Here is a 22,649-nt window from a genome sequence, read left to right on the forward strand (position 1 = left end):
GCGGGAGAATCACTTGAGCCCAGGAGTTCCAGGCTGCAGTCAGCTCTGATGGCACCACTGCACTGCAGCCTGGGTGACAAAGCAAGACCCCATCTCTACAAAGAAAAACAAAAAGAGGAATTAAGAAGTCATTTGGTTTTATAATCATTCTAATGAAGAAATATTTTCTTCATTTACAGATATCAGTATTATCATAGTGGTTCCTTAAAGTATCAGGAAGAAAATTGGCAGGTTCTGGTACCTGGGGACTTCTGACTGTTTACATTTAAGAAGGAAATGTTCTTTGGGAAGCCGAGGCAGGTGGATCATGAGGTCAGGAGTTCAAGACCATTCTGGCCAAAATAGAGAAACCCCGTCTCTACTACAAAAAAAAAAAAAAAAAAATTAGCTGGGCGTGGTGGCGGGCGCCTGTAATGCCAGCTACTCAGGAGGCTGAGGCAGGAGAATCGCTTGAATCCGGGAGGCAGAGGTTGCAGTGAGCTGAGATCGTGCCACTGCATTTCAACCTGGGTAACAGTGTGAGACTCCGTCTCAAAAAAGAAAAAAAAAGAAGGAAATGTCATAGGCACCTGTATTTTTATTATTACTGTTTTTTTCTTTGTACTGTACTACCACCTAATTCATTTTTCTGAGAAAATTAATCCTCATTTATCCTTTTATTCATCAGCTTCAAAGTATTCTTAGCCCATTACCTTGGAAAAGTTCAAATTGTTCACCTTGGTGTGAGGCCTTTTACAACCTGGCTCAGATCTGCCTTTTTAGTCTCAGGTACACTATTGTGTTATAAGGAGCACTCTCTTCTTGGTGGGATGGTGGTCATTCACCTCTAAACATGCATTGCCTCTTTTAATCTTAACACCTGTTTTCTTTTTTTTTTTTTTTGAGACTTTTTTTTTTCTTTTTTTTTTTTTTTTTTTTGAGACTTTGTCGCCCAGGCTGGAGTGCAGTGGCGTGAACTCGGCTCACTGCAAGTTCCGCCTCCTGGGTTCACGCCATTCTCCTGCCTCAGCCTCCTGAGTAGCTGGGACTACAGGCGCCCGCCATCACGCCCGGCTAATTTTTTTTGTATTTTTTAGTAGAGACGGGGTTTCACCGTGTTAGCCAGGATGGACTGGATCTCCTGACCTCATGATCCACCCGCCTCGGCCTCCCAAAGTGCTGGGATTACAGGCGTGAGCCACCGCGGCCGGCCTTACACCTGTTTTCATACTATGCCCTATTTATAAAGTTGAATGCTCGCTGCTTTTTGAAATCCCACCCATAATTAAAGGCCCAAACTAAACACTTTCTCCAGATCAATGCAGCACAAGTGATATCTATATCCTAAGAATTCAGAATGCTTAAAATATCCATTCACAGTTTTTTCTCCATGTTTGTTGTGTCCTCATTTCTTACCTTCTCTTTACTACATCGTATGTTCTTTTTTCTATCCCTGATTCATTCATTTAATCTCTCTCTGTGTTTGATTTCCAATATTTTGATGTTCTTTATATGAGACTCACTCAAGTTATAGTAGTAGTTACCTTATAAAACAGAGCCAGGAAAGGTTATGATCCATCAATTTAAAGAGTAAATTCAAAGGATAAAATAGAATATGTTTTAAAATGTACTCAGGGAGTTTCCAGAGGAATAGACCTAAGTTATATTTTTGAAAAGTTAATGTACACTGACAGAATTGTCAATTTAGAGGATGGATGACAACAATTAACATTTACTGTGCATATTGTATGTCACTTATTATATGCTAGGTGTTTTACAAATGTTATTTCAACCCTCAATGCTGTTAGGAAGACAGTGTTGTACATATTATGAACACTGTAATGGAAACTAACGTTTGGAGAGATTAAGTTGCTAGTTAACCTAGTAAGTAGCAGTTCTAGGATTCTAATGCAGATGTGATAGTCTTCAAAACTGACATTCTTAAGCATCAGTGAATGAAATTGTGTGTATTGGCATATTTAAAGTTATAGTATTCATTTCTTTGCTTTTTTTGATTCATAAGTAAGTTAACGTATCCCTAATAAATTCTTTTTTTCTTTTTAAAAGATTGCAGCGTCTTATGGAAATGTTATCTCCATTTTTGAACCAGTTAACCTACCGAAACAAAAGAAAAATTTGGTCAGTAATTTATGATTTCTTCTTTTAGGAATTGAAATGTTTTAAGTATTGAAAGAGTGTAAAATCAGAGTGATCATCGAGTAAATCGGTATTACTTATATACTGTAATTGAACCTACATGTTAAATTCCATTTTGATATTAAAAATATATTTAAATTTTTCATTGGAATAGAACTAAAATAAATTGTGCCAATGAATTGTTGAAATGCTTTATTATTTTATTTCTGACATTTTTAATTTTATAGTATTTCAAGAGTCAGTAACCTAAAGTTTGGCACTAGTTTATTGCTAGTATCAAATACCGTTGTCCAGCCATATGTGGTACTCTTTCCTTTGTTTTATAATCTACCTTTATACAGGTTTTCTGCCTCTTCAGGGCTTAACTTTCTTGCATTATTTAGATCATGTAATACAGTCGTTAACAGGTCAATGAATGTTTTTCTTTATAAGCAAGCTGTACTCAGAAATAGTTCTGAAAACTGGTTACCCAATAATTTATAAATATTCGAATCATGTTAGCAGATTTTATAGGTTCTTTAATGCTCGTGCCTGTAATCCTCTCTATTTGGGAGGCTGAGGCAGGAGGATTGCATAAGGCCAGGAGTTTGAAACCAGCCTGGGCAAGATTTTAAAAAAAGTTTAGCCAGGCATGGTGGCACATGCCTACAGTCTCAGCTGCTCAGGAGGCTGAGATGGGAGGATCGTTTGAGCCCCAAAATTTGAGGTTGCGGTGAGCATTGATCGCACCACTGCATTCCAGCCAGGGTGACACAGAGAGACCCTGTCTCTAAAAATAAAAATAAAAACAAACCGTCTGAAAGAAGATAAGTGTAGTGTCATTGAAAGAGCAGTGTAAGGGAGCTAAATGATGAGAAATTATGAACACAAGGAAACAACAGACACTGAGGTCTACTTGAGGGTGGAGTGTGGCAGAAGGGAGGGGAGCAGAAAAGATAACTATTGGGTACTGGGCTTAATACCTGGGTGATGAAATAATTTGTACAAGAAAATCCCTTGACATGAATTTACCTATGTAACAAACCTTCACAGGTACTCCCAAACCTAAAATTAAAAGATTTTTTTTTTAAAAAAAAAGAAGAAAGAGCAGTGTATTGGGAGTCATAGGACTGGTTTCTATTTCTGGGTCTATCTAGCTAATTGGTCTTAGGTAAGTCAGCCTTAAGAAATTCTTTGCTTAACTCTCAAATTGATTACTATTTATTCAGGCTTGATGGGAATATTATTAGGCTAACATGTCAAAGATGGTTTAGGAATGTATTAATTATAAAGGACTAAACTGTTTTAATAGCAGACATACCTTTATATATCTTTTGATAGTTTTCATGTCATCTTCACTTAGCTCATTAGTATTTTACAAATTACTTCAAACCTAGTTTGTGCAGCCATTGTTTCTTCTTTTTACGAATAAGGCAGTAGAGTAGGCTCAAAGAATATAGTGACTTGACAAGTGAAGCAGCTGTTAAGCCACAGAACTAAGAGTAAAACCATCTGTATTGATTCCTAGGTGTGAGTGTTCTTTCCTTACCTTGTGTTAATGAAAACTATTTTCTGAGTTAATTGATATTTATCTTTAAATTTCATAGAAATAGTGTTCACACTTCTGATTTCTATTTGTTTTTATAGATTGCCTAGTGAATCCAATATTTGAGCCTCTTAAAGCCTTAAGAATTAGGAATTGGCAGTACTAAAAAGAATTTTTTAAGGCGATTACCCCACCCAGCCCAGAACAGTGTATTTCAATACTCAATAAATATTTATTAAATAAAATAAGTAGCTTTTGAAAATCAGTATGTTATGTTAAAATGCCTTTATTGGGAAGGATAGAATAGAGAATTTCAATGTTTGCCCATTTTCTCCTTTCCTAATTATAATTGATGAATGTAATGTATAAAACTCAAAAAGAGGCTGGTTTATTGGCTTATCAGCACTGACTTTGCAGAAAGGACAATAAAAAACTTGATGAAGAAGGGCAAAAGTGGATCAAATGGTAAAGTTATGAAAGATGTATAAAATCTATGATTCTAAAATATAGTTTCAGAATGTTTAGATCCTTCTAAAAATATATTCTTTCCTTTTCTTTGTATATTATGGAGTATTCTTGTGAGGTGGTGGTCTTCATGAGAGTTGCACATCACAACTACCATTGGATACATGTGCCCAAATCCTGCCCTGGGAATTTCTAAATCTGTAGCTGTGGGATTGTGTCTATGCATTTATATGTCTTGTTCTAGAGAGGGTTCTGGTATGTACTGTGATTGAAAGACATTCCTGCAAGGCAGTGTTTCATGAAAGCATATTCTGTAGGTCACCTATGTCAAAATCACCTGGGGTGTTAAAGTACAGGTTTCTGTGCCCCATCCTGAAGCTTTTGAACCTGAATTTTTGGGCACAGGTCTCGGAAATTTGAATTTTTAGTAACATCTCAGGCTATTATTTGTTGTACCAAAGTTTGAGAGCCACCACATTAAGAGAGTATGAATCTCAATCTGTAATTGGGCTGTGAACTCAACTTAGTGTAGGCCACAACCCGAATTTAAAAATAGAATGAAATAGAGAAAATATCAGAGTATGTCACATGTAATAAGGGCAAACATAGGTTATATTTATTTGTATGTGTGTGTGTTCTGGGTCAGAGTACATTCTGTATTTCTTACCGATTTGCAGGCAGAAAAAAAGGGAAAAATTTCGCTTTAAGAAGTTGTAAGGCCATAAATTATATAGTAGGATCAGAATGTTACATCTTTTATTCTGAATTTTCCCACATACTATTATGATCTCAGATGGGGACAAAACAGTAAAAGAGAAGGAAATGTCAAATAGTAAAGCCACAGACACATTTAAAATTAACTTTTTAACTGTAACAATAAAGTAATAATTAAATCTGAGGCTAATAAGACTGTTATCCAAGGTAGTGTATGGTTATTGATTGTTTGTACTAAAGATAGAATTTTGACCACCAGTTATGGATATTCTCTCACATACCTTCTTTATCATGTGTTCTCTATTTTTGTTGACTGAATTGAACATTTTGTTATCTTTAAAATTGACTGCCTGTGTTATTGTAAGAATAACAAGCATAAACGTACACATTTGACAGAGAAAATATGCCAATCTTAATGGGCTAAATGACTTTTCTTAATTTTAGGAATTATATAGTCAGTGGCAGAAAAGTGGCCAATTTTTTCTGGAATCGATAGCACACAATATAACCTGGGATCCCACAGGTAAGAAAATAAGCAGGATTAACTAAAATGAAATATCACTTGCCTAGTTGTTCTTATTTTTATTACTCTTATGTATTTCGCTTCTGCTGTGTGTGAGATTGTGGGGAATACCAAAGAAGTAAAATGGATTATGCCCTTTTAGAGTTTATACTCAAATGAAGACAGATATGCACTGTAAGAAATGAGAGAATGTTCTAAGTGCCATAATAGGATACCCATTGTTTTTGTAAAGAGATATTTCTCTGGAGAATTAACGTTTCATTGAAAAGGAGCATTTGGACCTGAGAGTAAACAGACTTTAGCAATGAGAGTTGGGTAGATGGAACAGGAAAAAAGTGAAATTTAAGAAAATATATGCCAGGCGTGGTGGCTCACGCCTGTATTCTCAGCACTTTGGGAGGCTGAGGTGGGCAGATCACCTGAGGTTGGGAGTTCAAGACCAGCCTGACCAACATGGAGAAACCCTGTCTCTACTAAAAATACAAAAAATTAGCTGGGCGTAGTGGCGCATGCCTGTAATCCCAGCTACTTGGGAGGCTGAGGCTGGAGAATCGTTTGAACCTGGAAGGTGGAGGTTGCAGTGAGCTGAGCTCATGCCATTGCACTTCAGCCTGGGCAACAAGAGTGAAACTGTCTCAAAAAAAAAAAAAAAAAAAAAGGAAGAAAATATAATGAATATATGTATCAGTTATCTATTTCTGCATTAGAAAAGCATCCTCCAAAATGATGGATGGCTTAAAACATCCATCATTTTATTGCTTATGATTCTGTTGGTCAGGAAGGCTCTGTGGGAATGGCTTGTCTGTTGTTCCATGTGGTAGTGACTGAAGCAGTTTATCTGCAGCTAAAAGATCCAAGAAAGGCTTTGTCCACGTATCTGGGCCTTGCTGCTTGCTATCTACTGGAATGCCTTTGTTCTCCTCCACATGGCCTCTTCTGTGGCCCTCTCTAGCAGGGCAGCCTGGATTTTACATGGTGGCTGCATTCTGAGAGTGAAAGTAGAAGCTGCAAGGAAGTCCCAGAATGTTATTGCTGCCACATTATATGGTCACAGGTCCAGCTAATATTAAGGGTTGGGAGACATAGACTCCACCTCTTGGTGAAAGATATGGCAAAGTCATATTACATGGAGGCATCAACACAGGGAGACATAATTTATTGGGAGCCATTTTTACCATTCTACGAAAGTGAGGGAAGGCACAGAGAAAGAAAGCATAAGATACATTATAATAAGGATTAGTATTTCACTGGGCTGAGTCTCAGTGGTGGTAAGGAGATAAGACCTTACCATGTTATAGGAGACCTTTAAAGTCATGCTAAAAATTTGAATTTAATTCTTTATGGTTGTCTAAAAACTATAGGTTTTCAAAAGAGGCTAGTGATACAAGATTTATGGTTTTGCGAGATTTGTCTGCTAGCAGTGAGTTAGAAGGGTCAGTGGCAAATGGAACAGGAGAAGGAGTGACCTTTGGAGAGGTTGTATTCTCATTAGTCTGGATGAGAAATAAGAACTTATTTCAATGCCTTTTCCATAGTAGGTGTTCAATTAATATTAAATGAATTAATGAACAGTGAAAGGTATACATGGATATGCAATGTGTTTAGGCAGTAGAATTGACATTACTTAACAACTGGATTTGAAATTACTTTGAGAGTATCTATGACCACACAAAGAGTAATATGTAGGAGTTAGAGGTAGTGGAACGTAAGGTATTAATTGGATATGTGGACCTTGAGAAGCTTGTATATCATAAAGCAATATATAGACATTTGAATCTAGAACATAAAAAGTTATCTTTGGGGCTGGGCACGGTGGTTCAAACCTGTAATATCAGCACTTTAGGAGACTGAGTGGGGAGAAATGCTTGAGCCCAGGAGTTTGAGACCAGCCTGGGCAACATAGGGAGACTCCATCTCTAGAAAAAATTTTTGAAAAGTTAGTCAGGCTTGGCGGCTGGCACCTGAGGTCTCAGCTATTCAGGAGGCTGAGGTGGGAGGCTTGTTTGAGCCCAGGAGGTTGAGGCTGCAGTGAGCCATGATTGTGCTACTGCTTTCTAGCCTGGGTGACAGAGCAAGAACTTGTCTCAGAAAAAAAAAAAAAAGAAAAGTTATCTTTGAGACATAGAAGTCATCAGAGAGAGATATAAAAATATTGGTAAACTGATTAATGCCTTTCTTTTGTGTCCAAATTTACTATTGTATGTTGCCTAAATCATAAGATTTTCTGTTTTAGACTTCTTTTGCTTTTTTCCTGCTTTACTATCCATAATATCCTGCTTTAATATCTGTAATTTAATATCTGTAATATCTAATTCTTAGAGTTTGAAATCAGTATACCATATTATATCTTACCTACTTTTGTTCCATTCCATACCTGGGATTAAGTTTGTATTCTGTATTAAATTCTTAATCTTTTATGGGATATCTTAATGTTATCTTCAGTTTATATTAAGCAAAAGAAAAGTTGTATCTGTTGGTAAGTTCAAAAGTGGAATAATCAACATATTTAAATGGAATGTTTCATTACTTCTTGTGCTTTTTTTTTTGCCCCCTGTCTATGAAACCTTCTGTCTAGTTGCTCTACTATTTATTGAGCTTCTGCTTAGTGCCTGGCCTGTGCTAGAGACTTTGTGCATATTATATAGCTAATCCTTACAACAACTGTATTTAAACCTCAAATTTTATAGATGAGAAAATTGAAGTTCAGAAATTACCCAACTAGATCAAATTCACATGGCTAATTAAGCATCTTACTTGGGATTTAGACACAGGGATTTCTGATCTAAAGTCTATGCCAGAGATCCACTTTCCTTTTGAAACAAGAAAACGAGGGCAAAGCATGCTGGCCAATACCTGTAATCCCAGCAGTTTGGGAGGCTGAGTTGGTAGGATCGCTTGAGCCCAGGAGTTTGAGACCAGCCTGGGCAACATAGCAAGACCCTGTCTCTTCAAAAAATTTAAAAAAGTGATTGCTCTAGAAATACACAAATCTGTAGTCTTAAATTGCCAAGGTGAATGCCATCTTTATTGTCAGCTTTTTTGCCAAAATTGCTTGTCTTTTGTATGGATGATAGCACGGCCTTCTACTTAATTCCCAAGTCATAGAGTTGCAATCTGTCCTTTAAACCTCTTGTTTTTTCTCTGTATTTATTTGGTGTCAAATCTTGACAATTCTTTTTTCATTTTTTCTTGAGACAGGGTCTTGCTCTGTTGCCCAGGCTAGACTGCAGTAGCACAATCATAGCTCACTGCAGCCTTGACTCCCCAGGCTTGAGTGATCCTTTCACCTCAGCCTCCCTAGTGTCTGGTGCTACAAGTGCGTGTCTAACTGATTTTTGTAATTTTTTTCTGTAGAGACAGGGTTTCACTATGTTGCCCAGACAGGTCTTGAACTCCTGGGCTCAAGCAGTCCTCCCACCTTGGCCTCCCAAAGTGGTGGGATTACAGGTGTGAGCCACTGCACCCAGCCTTGACAATACTTTTTGAAACGGCTTTCAAATGCTTGCTTTTTAAATATTTGGTTGAGATCCTCATTATTTACCATCTGAATTTTTGTTTTTGTTTTTTTGAGGTGGTGGTTTGCTCTTGTTGCTCAGGCTGGAGTGCAATGGTGTGATCTCAACTCACTGCAACCTCTGCTTCCCGGGTTCAAGTGATTCTCCTGCCTCAGCCTCCTGAGTAGCTGGGTTTACAGGCATGCTCCACCATGCCCGGCTAATTTTGTATTTTTAGTAGAGGTGGGGTTTCTCCATGTTGGTCAGGTTAGTCTTGGACTCCCAACCTCAGGTGATCCACCCGCCTTGGCCTCCCAAAGTGCTGGGATTACAGGTGTGAGCCACCGTGCCTGGCCTACCATCTGAATTTCTGTAGTTAATTAACCAGGTTTAATAGTTTAATAGTTGGTTAACCACACACTTATGGTTTTCCTCATGTTGTCTGTCTCTGGAGTTGTTTTCTAAAAAGTATTTTTAACCTTCTTTGTATACTAGAGTCTTTGAAATTTCGATGTAAGTTACATATTATCTTTCTGGAAAAATGCACATATCGTATGTGTGATTTTTGTATGTTATCTCAATAGAGGGAGACTCACAGGCCTCTCCATCTGTTGACTGCCCCTCTTCCAGTTAAGCCCTCTTGTTCTGAAATACAGATCCAATTTTGTAACAACTCCCCCACAATCCCCCACTGCCACTTGAAAATCTTTTACTCCCAACTACCTATAACAAAGTCCAAACGCTGTGAACTTGAAAAACTCTTCACAGTCTCACCTTGGCATTTTTTCCATAGTAATTTTTTTTCTAGCCTTTCTGTGTACGTTATTCGTTAACCTATACCAGATTAAGAGGCATTCTTGGGAAAATACATGAATTTATGTCTTCATGGCTTTGTTCATGTTAGGTTTCCTTTCTGAAATGCCTGTCTCTTCTGCTTATTCATCCATTAAGGACCAGGTTGCATTTCCTCACTTTTCCTGGCACTTTTACTACAGGTACACATTAATGTCTCCTTCCTGTGGGCTTCCATAAAGCTTTGCATGCATTTCTATCATGTATGTAACACTTCTACATGGTATCATATTTCCATGTCTTTCTGCTGAAATACGAACTCATGAAAAACGACAATGTTTTGTTTGTCATTGTATTTCCAATGTCTAGCACAGTGCCTGGGACAAAGAAGATGCTCATTAAATACTTGTTAAATGAGAGATTATAAGATTTCTTCCTTTCTATCTCAAGCTATTTTAACGAAATTAAAATACAGCCTTCTCCGTTCTTCAAAATTTTTTTTTATATTTGACTTTTTTTTAGAAGTTGTTTTATATGAAATTCTTGAGCATGTAAATTAAGTCACTATTAAATACCTAAATAATAAATGATGAATAATATTTTTTTTAGGCAGTCGTCTTTTAACTGGTTCCAGCTATTTGCAACTCTGGTCCAATACTAACTTGGAGAAGCCAACTGAAGATGAAAATTTAAATGAAACAGATCTTAACTTTGGAGATTGGAAATGCATTTGGCATTGCAAGTAAGCAATTAATCAGGGGAGTAAACTGATAAACCTGTTGTTCTATGTGGTTTTATTATAAATGTATTTTAGTTGTGTAAAACCACACTGACATAAAAAGTATTGATTTTTAGTCTATTGTATGCTTTTTCTTATACACAGATAATTCTCTATTTCCCATGTTCTACAAATACATTTTTTAAAAATGTCAAATAAAATAGGAAGAAACAAATGTGTAAGGCTTACATGAAGACCGTTAAATACAAACTTGCCAAATTATATGAAAAGATAGATGACTTTCATGCTTTTGAATGGAAGACTTCCTATTGTGAAGAAATCTATTTTTCCCACATAATCTATATATTGAACATAATCCTTGCCAAAATCTGAGTGGAATTTCTATTAAGCGTAGTTCTAAACTCTACTTAAAAGGACAAATATGGGGAAGTCAGAGAAATTCTGAAAGAAAAGAAGAATAAAGATATACCGTATAGTAAAATGAATTCTAATGCCACAGATGATCAAGCATTTTGTTATTGATGTAGGAACAGACAGATTAGGATCCAGGATTAGACTCTGGAGTGCAATGATGTGAGGCTTACTGCAACCTCCACCTCCCTGGTTCAAGCAATTCTCCTGCCTCAGCCTCCTGAGGCACTGGGATTACAGGCACACGCCACCACGTCTGGCTAATTTTTGTATTTTTAGTAGAGACGGGGTTTCACCATGTTGGCCAGGCTGGTCTTGAACTCCTGACCTCAGGTGATCTGCCCGCCTCAGCCTCCCAAAGTGCTGGCATTACAGGTGTGAGCCACTGTGCTCAGCCTTAAGATAGTCTTTTATAGCAGGGAAAACTAGCTAGCTCTGTAGACGGGAAATTAAGTTAGAGTCTTTCATACCTGATACCAAAACAAATGTGAGATGGAAAAAATTTCTATAAAATGAAACAAAAATATTAGAGGAAAATACAGGTGAAATTTTATATTTTAGAGCTACATTGTCCAGTATGGTAGCCACTAACTACATGTTATTATTGAGCACTTGAAATGCAACTAGTCCAAATTGAGATGTGCTGGACTTCAAAAATTTAGTATTAAAAATAGTGTAAAATATCTCTAACATTTTAAAAAAATATGTTGAAATGATGTTTTTATATATTAGGTTAAATAAAAAATATTAATTTTGCCTGTTTTAACTTTTTTTAAAAATGTGGCTGATAGGAAATTTAAAATTACGTATTTGGCTAACATTTGTCATTTATGTTATATTGCTGTTCGACAAGAAATGCTGCTTTAGAGTTAGGGAAAGACTAAGAATGACACTCAAACTGGAAATGGATAGGATAGGAAAAATTAATGGTTCTAACTGTATCAATAAAACATTTCTATAAAGCAAATTGTCCATAAGGGAAGAAACACAAACATGAGGAGAAATATGTGCAGTTTTGGGCAAATGCGTTTTTAAAAGTAGGCCTTAAATTAGTTAGAAAAGAACAGGTATAACAATAGTAAGCAACATTGGGCAATGGAGAGAAAATTTTAACAAGGTATAGCACATATTAAAAATAAGTGCAATAAGAGGTGATCTCACTTGAAATCAAGAATGTGAAATGTTCAGAAAAAGGATGAATCTTACAGTGTTTAGAGAAATAGGTGCTCTTGTATACTGTCAATAAGGGAGTACAGTTGATATTATCTTTATTTTTTTTTTTTTTGAGACGAAGTCTTGCTCTGTCGCCCAGGCTGGAATGCAGTGGTGTGATCTCGGCTCACTGCAAGCTCTGCCTCCCGGGTTCATACCATTCTCCTGCCTCGGCCTCCCAAGTAGTTGGGACTACAGGCGCTCTACCACCACGCCCGGCTAATTTTTTGTGTTTTTAGTGGAAACGGGGTTTCACCATGTTAGCCATGATGGTCTCAGTCTCCTGACCTCGTGATCTGCCTGCCTCAGCCTCCCAAAGTGCTGGGATTACAGGCATGAGCCACCGTGCCCGGCCTGATAATATCTTTCTAGAGCACATTTTGGAAGTATGATTCAACAGGCTTAATTTTTTTCATATCCTTTAAATAAGATTTCCAGGTTTCATTCCTTCATTCAACAAATATTTGTTGAATGGTTCCAGCCAGCTTTAAAGATGCTTAGAATATTGCAATGAACAGATAGGGGTAGATAGAAAATAAACCAGTAAACTGATGTAATAGGATTTAAGTGAAACTGACTAGGTTTATATGAAGTGGTGATAGCATAAATATCACATACCAAAGTAAGGCAGACGTCCCATATGTAGAATTTACAGAGGAGATTTCAAAGGAGCTCGTTCCATGTATTTTGCACCCCTCAGATAGGTAATGGGTTAACATGTAGAAAGGGAACAGAATTTTGCATAAATAATTCTTTAGAAAGAGCTGTAGGCTGGGCTCGGTGGCTCACGCCTGTAATCTGAACACTTTGGGAGGCCGAGGTGGGTGGATCACCTGAGGTCGGCAATTCAAGACCAGCCTGGCCACCACGGTGAAACCCCGTCTCTACTAAAAATACAAAAATTAGCCAGGTGTGGTGGTGCATGCCTGTAATCCCAGCTACTTGGGAGGCTGAGGCATGAGAATAGCTTGAACCCGGTGGCGGAGGTTACAATGAGCCGAGATCACACCACTGCACTCCAGCCTGGGCAACAGAGTGAGACTCCATCTCAGTAAAAAAAAGAAAAAAATAATAATAGTATTTTGTCTTAAGGATATCCTTAGGATTAACCAGATGTTCTAAAAATGTGTGTACAGGCATGTTCACTTCTCTTTTTTGTTGTTGTTGCAGCAAAAATTAGAAAACAGCAGTGAAAAATTATTTGAAATCATTGTATGTATATATATGTAAACATATACAGTGGAATATAAGCCAGTAAAGTAATAATGTAGATCTGTACACCTGCACACAGATACACATCTTTTGCATCTATATGCAAAGATGTTCATGACATATTTTTGTTGTTGTTGTTCGAGATGGAGTCTTGCTCTGTCACCCAGGCTGAGTATGGTGGCGTGTTCTTGGCTCACTGCAACCTCTACCTCCTGGGTTCAAGCAATTCTCCTGCCTCAGCCTTCCAAGTAGCTGGGATTACAGGGGCGTGCCACCACGCCTGGCTAATTTTTTGTATTTTTAGTAGAGATGGGGTTTCATCATGTTGGCTAGGCTGGTCTCGAACTCCTGACCTTGTGGTCTGCCCACTTCAGGCTCCCAAAGTGCTGGGATTACAGGCGTGAGCCACTGTGCCCAGCCCATGACATATTTTTTAGTGGGTGATAAGTGTGACTTCAGTTTCTAGCCCTACTTTTCCCACCTTTTCCTGCAGAAAGTAGAGAGAGTGGAGAGAAGGATTTGAAAGTTTATGTATTAAAATGTTAACATTGGCTTTGTCTGAGGAAAGGATGTGGTGGTATTGGTGAAAAATGTAAATGATTTCATTTGGTTTTTATCTACCTGTATCAACTTTTCTGTAATGTATTATGCTTAAAATCAGAAAAAAAAGTTATTTGTATCTGAAATGAAATGTGACAGAATTCCTCTTTGGATATCTTTATAAATAAATTTAGAATTGACCTATCTAATCATGAATTTGGGCAAAGAAAAGGAAAGCAGTGATAGTGTTGAGTGTCTTGAGATCAGTATATATGAGTAGCTGTAAGGGAAGGCAATGAAGAGAAATGAACCAAAGTTCCTTTGAGAGGAAAAGGCAAGTATCTACCAAGTATATAGGTGAAGCTGGTAGGCTGAATCCCTAATTGTTGCAAGTCCCCTGTTAACCCACACATAATCTTTAATTAGGTAAGTATTACCCTAAGGCAAACTTATTATATATTATCCATGAAAATGTATGTTGGCATATAGGGATCCATGGTTCTGGAAACTAGATTTTCAGATTTAAAAAATGAAACCATTCTCTCTCATTCTAAGGGAATGAAAGTTACAACTTTTGTTTTAGGCTTTAAAGATTTTGACAAGCCATTCCTTCCATGAGTCTGTGGGTGTATGTTTTTATATTTAAAGTTTATCTTACTAACTAGTTCATTTTTCAGGTACACAAAGATGTGAGTGTGAAACTTATAACATTTTCTGTCTTTTGAACCAATTGCTGATTTATAATTTTGAGAATATTGAACTTTTTCTTTTTAGTTTTCATTGCAGATTATTCCTTATCTGTTTAATTTACAGAACTGCTTCCCAAGTTCATTTAATGAAATTTTCACCAGATGGAGAATTTTTTGCCACTGCTGGGAAGGTAAATTGTGAAAATGCTATTGCCAAATTATGTGTTTATAGTTTACTTTGAAACTTTAAAAACATCAACTGGCTTCATTCTTTTATTTAACTTGAAAATAATAGCTTCCATTAAAAATTTGTTTTTTTGTTTGTTTGTTTTGAGATGGAGACTCACTCTGTCATCCAGAGTGGAGTGCAGTGGCACGATCTTGGCTCACTGCAGCCTCTGCCTCCCAGGTTCAAGCGATTCTCCTGCCTCAGCCTCTCAAGTAGCTGGGACTATAGCCACACAACACTACGCCCATCTAATTTTTGTGTTTTTTAATAGAGACGGGATTTCACCATATTGGCCAGGCTGGTCTTGAACTCCTGACCTCGTGATTCGCCCACCTCGGCCTCCCAAAGTGCTGAGATTATAGGCGTGAGCCACCATGCCCGGCCATTAAAAATTTTAAGTAGCAAAAATTGACTCCATTATTGTGGTGTTAAAAGACTGTGTGATATAATTGAAATTACATAGACTTAGGGGCAGATCTGGATATAAATCTGCCATTTACCAGCTTTATCACCTTGGGCAAGTTAATCTTATTGAGCCTTTCTTTTCTCATGTGTAATATGAGGATAAAAACACCTACCTCATAGGTCATTCATCGTAGGATTAATTTAGACAATATATGCAGTATAGAGTGACTGGCACAGTGCCTTTCATGTAGTATACAATCAATAAAGCATAGCTTCGATTTATATTACCTTTTAGCTGATGTGTATTAGGTTGTTTTTAATATATAAGACTTCACAGGCTTTCTAGAAAGATACTAGTAACCATTTCTTTAGTGTGCATACTTTATTACCTGTCTATTTTAAAGCAATGTATTTCTTTGAAGTTATTTTTATTCATTGGTTCATAGAGCATTTCATGAGCTGCTAATAAGTCAAATTATTGTTCTCATGGCTCAAAGCATTTTGCAAACTAAGAGTGTAAGATACTCTAAAACCACAGTAAGGTTTTTGTTTTTTAGGAGAGAAGTTGAGCTGTTTATTCTGATTGACTTTACAGGTGGGAACTCAGTTATAGCTTAAAAGCAGTACCTGGTACATTCTAGTCCCCTTTGCTTTTCCTTTATTTCCCAAATTAGGACTATAAATTTGATTGTACAAAGAATATTTTATATAGTATTTATATATTAACTCATTTTTTTACCATCAACATTTTCTTTGAAAAGTCACATGAAAATTCATGAAAAGTATCTCTTTTTTTTCAATAATTAGCAGTCTTCATAAGTCTGCTAGTGGTGTTGATTTCTTATTTAATATTTGGCTTACTGGAAAAGACATCCTTAATTTTATCTTTCAGTGTTTCCTGAATGACTCCATTCCCCATACTCTAGTAATTAGCAAGCATTTTTCTTGAACACAGAATACACACATTCACACACTTCAGTTTTTAAAGCACAGTTAGGCAATGCTAATAGAAAAGTGCCAGAATCAGAATTTTCTTAATTCCTCTGTGCTCAACGTCTCTTCCCATCCCCAAGTTCTTGCCACTGGGGAGAAAATTCTTACTTTTGCTATTTGATTTAATCTTTAATTCTGATCTCCATGTTTTTCTGTTTTGTTTTTTTTTTCCTTAGGATGACTGTCTTTTGAAGGTGTGGTATAATGTAGAAAACTGGCGGACAGCTGTTACTTCTCCAGATGGAAGTTCAGAAAAACAATCCCAAGGAGAAATGGACTTTTCTTTTGTGTATCTGGCCCATCCTCGAGCAGTAAATGGATTTTCCTGGCGTAAAACAAGCAAATATATGCCTAGGTCAGTGGATTGGTCATTTCCCCCCACATATTAAGGGAACATCATCTTTGTTACTTTGATTGCTTCTCTCACTTTTGAGAGTCCATAGTTACAGGACTTCTGGGCCTATGAAGATTAGAGTAATATTAAATCGTCTCTGCCCTGCACATCTCTGGCTGTGGCTCAACTATGTTTGATGCTTAGGATAAGAGCCGTATTAAAGGAGTTTAAGCTGGGATAGTTTACTCCATATCAGATGTCTTTAAGTCACAGAGTTGTACATATTTTCTTTTTCTTTGTGTTTTGTGTCTAATTCTGTCATCTATTTTCTCCAGATTGTTGTTTGTTTATATTTTTACATAAATACTCTGTCGTCTTGTACCTTCTAGTATGTCTTCCCTGGTTTTCTTCTTTTAAAAAATAGCTTTATTAAGAGGATATACCATGAGTTCTTGTATGTTTATTTGACTACACCCAGCATATCTGAGGAAAAGAGAGAGTAGGTTAATACCCTACATTATTCTTCTTTGAAACAGGTATAAGTTTAACCACAAAAGCACACAGTGACACACACATACATATCCTCAGTATCTTCTTTTTTTTTTCTGTAGTTCTGGAAAGAGTTAATGTAATACTGAATTTTAGTAGGTTATGGAGACCTATTACTTAAATACAGGTATACATTCCTTATTTTTGATTGTTTTTTATGTGTTTTTGTTTTGTTTAGTTTTGAGACAGGGTCTTGCTTTGTCACCCAGACTGGAGTGCAGTGCCCCAGTCATGGCTCACTGCAACCTCTACCTCCTGGGCTCAAGTGATCCTCCCGCCTCAGCTTCTCAAATAGCGGGGACTACAGGTGTGTGCCACCATGATGGGCTAATAATATTTTTTTCTTTTTGGATTTTTTGTAGAGATGGGGTTTTGCCATGTTGCCCAGGCTTGTCTTGAACTCCTGAGCTCAGGCGATCTGCCTGCCTCAGTCTCCCAAAGTGCTGGAATTACAAGCAGGAGCCATGTGCGCAGCCAGAAATCCCATTTTGTACCATATGGCCATTTTCAACTTGGCCACACCATGTGGCATTTTTTTCCTACCTTTTCACTGTTCTATGAATTTTGCTGACTAGATGTTTTGAGCTATAGTGTAGCTATAGCCAGGACAGGGATAGAGAAAAGAGAGTGAGAAAAAATGGAGGGAGATGGGTGTGAGGATGGGGAAAGGAGGAGAAACAAGGGGTTGGGGAAGGAAACAAAAAGATGCTAGGAAGGGAGAGGTAGGGGACAGAAGGAGAGAGGTAGAAAGGGAAGGTGGCCTGGAAAGGCTGTGAAAGCAAAGAATGGTGGGAGAGGGAAGCCCGGAGAGGAGGTAGAAAGGGAGAAGAAAACAAGGAAGTAGACAGAAAGAGGAGAGGGAGCCAGAGGGAGAGAGATGCAAGAGTGGAGGAGGGAAGGAGAAGGAGAGAGCAACCAATACGAATTATGCTGTTCTCCCTTCTCTTCTGCAATTTCTTTTTTAGTCAGGTAGGTAAGTTTAACAAAGTGGCTACTAGAGAATATTTTGATTTCTCATTTACTTTAACTCACTGAGTTACTGATAAAACCTGCTGATTGTTCCGTTTTTAAAAATCAGACATGTATGCTGGAACAAGTTACTACTACAAAATATTGGGACTTTTTCTTTCTTTCTTCTAAACTTACTGAATTCCCTGATGGAAGGTAGTCCTTGTTGGTAGGGTTTCAGCCTTTGAGCTCTTGATGCTTGTGGGACTTATTAACATATATGTAATTGATTTTTGCTTTTATTTTAAGGAGGTGGCAAAAAGGAAATTAACTGAAAGTCAAGGATGACTAAGGAGGGGGAAGTGTTTAGTACTTTATCATGAATATTCAATTCTTGCGTTTCACTGCTTTGGGCATCTGTTAGGTAAGGAGAGAATAAGTGCGCTCAGTAGTTACTGTAGCTTTTTGTGACAGTGTGCAGGTGCCTTTATAGGAAGTAGAAATGAAGCATATGATATAATTCAAAGAACTATCCACTCAATACATCAGAAAATTTTATTAGAAGATGTGGTTATTTCTTATGTGTCAACTGAGAGATTGTGGCGTAATCTCAGTCTTTGTTTTTTTAGATGTAAAAAGAATCTTATTGAGTGCTGGGATGGTGGCATACACCTGTAATCCCAGGATGAGGCGGGAGGATTACTTGAGCCAGAGGATTGCTTGAACCCAGGAGTTTGAGAGCACCCTGGGCAACATAGTGAGACCACATCTCTTAAAAAAAAAGAAAGAACGTTTGGCAAGATTATTGAAACAAGAACTACTGAATTCTAGGCAGAAAAGAAATAAGTTGGCAAGCATTTGCTGTGATGAAATCTGTACATATTGATATTTTCTTCATTGGTACCTTAGTTGGTACATGTAAGTAATTACAGAAACATCGTAGAATTGTCTGTGATACTATGTGAAATTTGTATTTTTGCTTCTAAAATATTTTCATTCCTTAGGGCTTCTGTATGTAATGTACTGTTGACTTGCTGCAAAGATAATGTGTGTCGTCTTTGGGTAGAGACATTTTTACCAAATGATTGTTTGCTATATGGAGGTGACTGCAGCCATTGGACTGAATCAATTAATTTAACAAATAACTTCAAGAGAAATGCTTCCAGTAAAGAACGAGTTCAAAATGCTTTAGAAGTGAGTGTTTTTGTTATATTACTTACTACAAGTTTTAAAACCTTTGGTACATTGCCTTTTTGGTAACACAGTAATGTTATAAAAAAATCTATATCCTAGGAAAATAATTCTTAGAAAATTTTCAGTTCTATTTGGTTCAAAAAACATATTTTTATCTAGATTTTGTCTGGAACACAAAACTACCTGTAATTATGAAGTTACTCTTAGGTTTACTGATGATGATAAAAGGATGATTACATTTGACTTAGCTGAAGTAACATGAAGTAAAATCTGAGAATGCAGAGATTTAACTCTAAAAATAACCTATTTTTTCTTTCTTAGAGCTTGAGTAGTTTATCCTATTCTGTTCTTCTACCATTTTATCTTTAGAAAACCCACCCCACCCCCAGAACTTGGGGTCTTTACAAATTAATATTGAAAGTAAAAGTCAATTTTTGATTTTTGGACACGCTAAAGGTAGAATAGTAATACATTTGATCGTAGCCTAAAGGCTGAGAAACAATAGTAGAATAGTAATACAGATTCTTCTAATTTTTTTTTTTTTTCCTGAGACAGATTCTCACTCTGTCAACCAGGCTGGAGTGCAGTGGCATGATCTTGGCTCACTGTATTCCTGGCCTTAGACTCCTGAGTAGCTGGAATTACAGGTGTGCATCACCACGCCCAGCTAATTTTTGTATTTTTAATAGGGAGAGGGCTTTACCGTGTTTGCCAGGGCTGGCCTCGAACTCTTGACCTCAAGTGATCTACCTGCCTCGGCCTCCCAAAGGACTGGGATTACAGGCGTAAGCCATGGCGCTCGGCCTATTATTTTCTTAATATTGAAAACAAGAAGTGATTTTATTTTTTGTGGATTTTTTTTTTGAGTTGGGGGGGTTGTTTTCTTGTTGTTTTTTGAGACAGAGTCTCTGTCTGTCACCCAGGATGGAGTGTAGTGGGGCAATACCAGCTCACTGCAACCTCTGCCTCCCGGGTTCAAGCAGTTCTCCCTCCTCAGTCTCCCGAGTAGCTGGGATTACAGGTGTGTGCCGCCACGCCTGGCTAATTTTTGTATTTAAAGTGGAGATGGGGTTTTGCCATGTTGGCTCAAGTAATCCTCCCACCCAGGTTGGTCTCGAACTCCTGGCCTCAAGTGATCTGCCTGCCTTGGCCTCCCAAAGTTCTGGGATCACAGGCGTGAGCCACCATGCCCGGCCCTGAAAACAGAAGTGATTTTGAAACAATTTATCTTTGAATGCTTTGTATGATTATGCAGCAACTATTTTTCTAATTTGAATAGTATTCTGATGCCTCAGAATATAATAAATTCTGTATTGATTCAACAACAAATAGAATGGTTACATGTAGTAATAGCTGAAAGAAGTTACTGACCAGGAGTCTGAAGACTTGTTCTACCTTTTGCCCTGCCTCTTCTTAGCTAGATGATCTTGGGTTCTATATAGACTATTTTATCATATGAAAGATGGGAATAACAATATTTGCACTGCCTGCCTCATGGCATTAAATGGGATGATCTCTATGAAAATGCTTTGTAAATTATGAAATGTCCCATGTGCAGTGGTAATATTATTTAATACTATGTGGTCACAAGGAGTTAGCTATAGACAAAAGAGGACAGTGTATGTAGAGATATCAGTCACAAACAGTAGTATTGGGAAAAAAATTTTTAACATTTGATTTTAGGAAATACATTTTAAGAAAATAAGCCTAATAAAAATTGCAAAACACTTTGTGAGGATTAAGAGAACAGCCAGGTACTTTAAGTCATAACTTTATTCTTCAGGATTCAAATTTGCTATACCAAAATATTGAAAGGTGTTTTTACATATAAAATGTTAAAAGGCGTTTTTACATATAAAACATGTAAAATGTTCTGAGCTAGGATGTATGTAACTTCTGACAATCATTATATAACCTATACGTGTATGACTTTTGACAATATAGGTAATAGTTTTGTTTCTATTCACACAGGTAAATCTGAGACATTTTCGTAGAGGTCGGAGGAGATCACTTGCACTTGTAGCACATACGGGATATCTACCACATCAGCAGGATCCTCATCATGTTCACAGGAACACTCCACTGCATGCCAATGCACTTTGCCACTTTCATATTGCAGCCAGCATCAACCCAGCCACAGGTAATGAAACATTGTTCAAAACATGTTTCTGAAATTGAATAGATTGATTTTATAACAACGAAGTTATACTTTTAGTTTTCAAATAAGTAAAATATTGGAGGTGACTGTCTTAGCCTATTTTTCATTGTAGCAAGCTCACTGATTTCTGTTTGTTTGCCCTTTAAGGCCATGACTTGACTTGTGATTTAGGATCTTGATAAGGCATTGAAGTTCATTATTAGTTTATTCAAAAATTGACATTTGAACTGTTACTTAATAAAGGTTGGTACTACAGATATAGTATTGTATTTTTTTAATTTTTATTTTTTATAGGCATGGAGTCTTACTGTGTTGCCCAGGCTGGTCTCAAACTCTTGGCCTCAAGCAATCTTCTTGCCTTGGCCTCCCAAAATGCTGGGACATTACCAGCATGAGTCACCATGCCCAACCTCTAAAAGTAGTATTTTATAATTATCGTATAGTTCTTAAAATCTTTGTGTTTGGTACTTGATCTTTGGAGCCAATTCCATAAAGAGGGCAGAAATATGTAAAAGTTATTACTGGGAGAATTAAGAAACTTATCTCTGTAGTCAAATATGTACTATTAGACTAAGAGATCTAGAATATCTGGGTCTGCCTATGAATTTGAAGATTTAAGTACTTATTATTTTTGAGATGAGGAATCACTCCCATTACCCACGTTGGAGTGCAGTGGCACAAACATGGTTCACTGCAACCTTGGCTTCCCAAGGCCAGGTGATTCTCACATCTCAGCCTCCCAAATAGCTGGGACTATAGGTGCATATGACCATGCCCAGCTAATTGTTTGTATTTTTAGTAGATACTCAGTTTCACCATGTTCCTAGGCTGGTCTCGAACTCCTGGGCTCAAGAGTTCCGCCTGCCTTGGCCTCCTAAAGTGTTGAGATTACAGGCATGAGCCACTGTACCTAGCCAGGACTTATTATTTTAGTAATTTTTTTTATTATACTTTAAGTTCTAGGTTACATGTGCACAACGTGCAGGTTTGTTACATATGTATACATGTGCCATGTTGGTGTGCTGCACCCATTAACTTGTCATTTACATTAGGTATACCTCCTAATGCTGTCCCTCTCCCCTTGCCCCACCCCACAACAGGCCCCGGTACGTGATGTTCCCCTTCCTGTGTCCAAGTGTTCTCATTGTTCAATTCCCACCTATGAGAGAGAACATGTGGTGTTTGGTTTTTTGTCGTTGCGATAGTTTGCTGAGAATGGTTTCCAGCTTCATCCATGTCCCCACAGAGGACATGAACTCATCCTTTTTTATGGCTGCATAGTATTCCATGGTGTATATGTGCCACATTTTCTTTATCCAGTCTATCATTGTTGCACATTTGGGTTGGTTCCAAGTCTTTGCTATTGTGAATAGTGCCGCAATAAACA

General features: G+C 37.4%; 1 protein-coding gene across 4 annotated transcripts in view; it reads left to right on the top strand.

The window, feature by feature from the left end:
- DMXL1 (Dmx like 1) overlaps window positions 1-22,649 on the top strand; it is a 187,131-nt gene that overhangs the window by 32,235 nt on the left and 132,247 nt on the right. For all 4 annotated transcript variants that reach the window (XM_055387254.2, XM_055387255.2, XM_019028210.3 and 1 more), the window contains exons 3-9: window positions 2,047-2,118; window positions 5,285-5,363; window positions 10,259-10,391; window positions 14,577-14,643; window positions 16,256-16,434; window positions 18,915-19,104; window positions 21,076-21,244. In XM_055387254.2, coding sequence (XP_055243229.2) covers window positions 2,047-2,118; window positions 5,285-5,363; window positions 10,259-10,391; window positions 14,577-14,643; window positions 16,256-16,434; window positions 18,915-19,104; window positions 21,076-21,244 — 889 coding nt within the window. The remainder of the gene's footprint in view (window positions 1-2,046; window positions 2,119-5,284; window positions 5,364-10,258; window positions 10,392-14,576; window positions 14,644-16,255; window positions 16,435-18,914; window positions 19,105-21,075; window positions 21,245-22,649) is intronic.

Source organism: Gorilla gorilla, chromosome 4 (assembly GCF_029281585.2).
Source record: "Gorilla gorilla gorilla isolate KB3781 chromosome 4, NHGRI_mGorGor1-v2.1_pri, whole genome shotgun sequence".
NCBI classification, from domain to species: domain Eukaryota; kingdom Metazoa; phylum Chordata; class Mammalia; order Primates; family Hominidae; genus Gorilla; species Gorilla gorilla.